The sequence below is a fragment of the Henckelia pumila genome, chromosome 3 (genome assembly GCF_033568475.1).
Source record: "Henckelia pumila isolate YLH828 chromosome 3, ASM3356847v2, whole genome shotgun sequence".
Lineage (NCBI taxonomy): Eukaryota > Viridiplantae > Streptophyta > Magnoliopsida > Lamiales > Gesneriaceae > Henckelia > Henckelia pumila.
Window position 1 is genome coordinate 77,031,761 of NC_133122.1, and position 2,687 is coordinate 77,034,447.

At 45.4% G+C, this 2,687-nt stretch overlaps 1 protein-coding gene across 1 annotated transcript; it reads left to right on the forward strand.

The window, feature by feature from the left end:
• The first annotated feature begins 980 nt into the window (after positions 1 to 980).
• LOC140889061 (uncharacterized) lies at positions 981 to 1,643 on the forward strand. Its single transcript, XM_073296762.1, has one exon. The coding sequence runs from the start codon at positions 981 to 983 to the stop codon at positions 1,641 to 1,643; it is 663 nt and encodes a 220-aa protein (XP_073152863.1).
• Positions 1,644 to 2,687: the final 1,044 nt, after the last annotated feature.

Sequence of the window (2,687 nt, forward strand, 5' to 3'; positions counted from 1 at the left end):
AATAAGAATGCTAGTCAGGGCAGCGAGTATGGTTTTAGCCCGACTATTTTAGGGAGGAGTGGTGATACCCCGGGAAGTCAGGGGTATCAGGGCTAGGGTAAGACAAGAATAACAGGGCTGGAGAAGGTCGGATTAATAGCTCAGATACAAGGGACTAACTCATCCCGGATGAAGGGGTGAGGCCAAGAAGACCAAGTCTTCATGATTTAGACAAAACCTATTTCTCAAGGGCATGATCCCCACGATTGCCATAATCCCAAGCCTTCCGGCTTCGTCGTGTGTGACAGGTAAACGTGGGAAACCCCTGCACCCACGATCCAGATCGTGGCCACTATCCTCGAAATTTGGAGCCATGCCCTCATTCCAGCGCCTATAAATACCTTGCATCATGTATCAGTAAAGGTATGTTCATCTAAATTTCCAAAACACTATACTTATTTTTCTTAAAAACCCACTCTATTTCTAAGTCTGACTTAAGCATCGGAACGTGCTTTCATTCCCTTTCCTTCTGTGCAGATCACCTCGATCAGAGAAGGGCAGATCGCATATCATCTTTTACCAGCCCGGTCATCTCGTCAGGCCCACTTCACTACCCTGACGGCCCGGGCCCCGGTTTAGTAAAACATCATCATTGGTGTCGTCTGTGGGAAGCTTGTTCTATAGACGTAGATATGGCTTCTCATGAACAAACACCATCGGAAGGCCCCCATCAGGGCCGGAACATTGTTATTCCTCTGGAGCAGCTCAAATCATATGTTCAGGATATGATACAGAAATCGTTAGCAGCTACAAGGCAGCCACATTCAAAGGAAATAACAATGGAAGAAGAAGGGAACCGGGGTAATCCGAACCCTAGTGCCCGAGCCAGAGAAGGTGAAGAAGAGAAAAGTTCTTGGATGCACTCAATACAGCCTTCTGTGGCGGATGAATTACATTAACTTAGGAGGAAGATATAGAAGTTGGAAGAAGAGGATCCCAAAATGGCCTGGTCTATCAAGATCCCGGGTTGCCCTTTTTCACAGGAGGTGATAGAGGAGCCCTTTCCATCTAATTACAAGTCGGAAAAAATCCAGGAATATGATGGGAGCACTGATCCAGAGGAGCACCTGGCTCGGTTTGAGAATGTAGCTATGCTACATTGCTATGGAGATAAGATCAAGTGCAAAGTCTTCTTAACCACTTTGGTAGATTCTGCCCAAAGGTGGTTTGAGAAGTTGGAGCCACAGAGTGTTCGATCATTTGCAGAATTCAAGAAAGTGTTCTTGCAGCACTTCAGCAGTAGCAAGAGGTATAGGAAAACTTCCTATAGCCTATTTGAAGCAAAACAGTCAGGAGAGGAGTCTTTACGAATCTACATCAAAATGATCAATAAGGTTGCTTTGGAGGTCCCGACCTGCGCTCAGGAGACTAAGATCACTGCCTTCACTCAAGGTCTTTGGGAGGGGGAATTTTTCAAATCACTAATGAAAAAAGCACCCCGAACTTTCGAGGATTTGTTGGCTCGAGTAGAGAAATACATTAACATGGAGGAAGCTCAGAGGCAGAAGAAGGAGGTAGTCCGGCGGGAGGGAGGCCGGGACCAAGGAAGAAGTAGGGAAAGCAATGATCCCATGGGGCGGTTGTCCCGGTATGCACTACACTGAGGGATCCGAGACAGGGCTGTGCACGTGTGCAAAGAAGGGGTTGAAGTCCAGGCCCCTGTTTCTAGAGAGAAGTCCTGGAAGTAGTATGCACTTCATTAGGAATGCACCCATGACACCAGTGAATGACAAACTTTGCAGCAGAGACAGCAGCTGCCTTATCCTAGAGATGGTAAGCCGGTCCAGAAAAAGCCCAGAAGTCTGCCTTGGTCTCGGGGGTCACAGATGTCGGTTCCCCCCCCACCCACCCCCTCCCCCCCCCCCCCCGGGCTGCCATTCTTTCCCAGGTGGTATACATTTGATATAGGCTTGGATACTAGGTTGTTCACCTAATATTGACCTATATCTGCCATGATATGTATGTATTACTGTTCATATGTTACATATTCATGTATCACGTTAAGCCGAATCTCATTCGAGATAGCCATGGTTAGTAGGGTCGCTAAATCATAGTTTGTGGACGGTTGGAAATCATGAGTCACATGGCCGGCGGGCACGGAGGGCGTGATGTTTCGAGGATATTTCTAGATCCACGTCCAGATGATTGTGCTAGTTAACTAGAGGAGTATTTCCAAGTTGGTACTATGCATTTTGGCGCCTCCAGTTTCAACATGAGTTTTTCTTGTCGATCCAGTTACTCAATTCATGTCATATGCATAACACATTTAGGTTTTTATACTCATATTTATTGTACTTGGCAGCGCTCACGTCCTTGTTTTATCTTGGACACCCCATTCTACGGGATAGGCCTCAGGTTGGATGACACAGGTAGTATTGGGCCACGAGACGAGGAGCAGCGCCGTTGAGTTTTCGGTTAATTGATTTGGTTATTTTATTTGGCATTGTATTTGTTACACTTATTCGATATGGTTGTACCTTAACAAGTATTATAACTGATTTTTTCGATTTGTGTTTGATTTATTCAAGTTTTCCCTTAATTATCTGATTATTGTTACTTAAGATTTAATTACATATTTAAGATTTGATTTAGTAAGTGATTTCGGTGTAGGTCACTACATCACGTGTCAACCACACTTTGAGTAAGTG

Coding starts and splice junctions, on each gene's coding strand:
- LOC140889061 (XM_073296762.1), top strand. CDS start 981: ATGGCCTGGTCTATCAAGATCCCGGGTTGCCCTTTTTCACAGGAGGTG.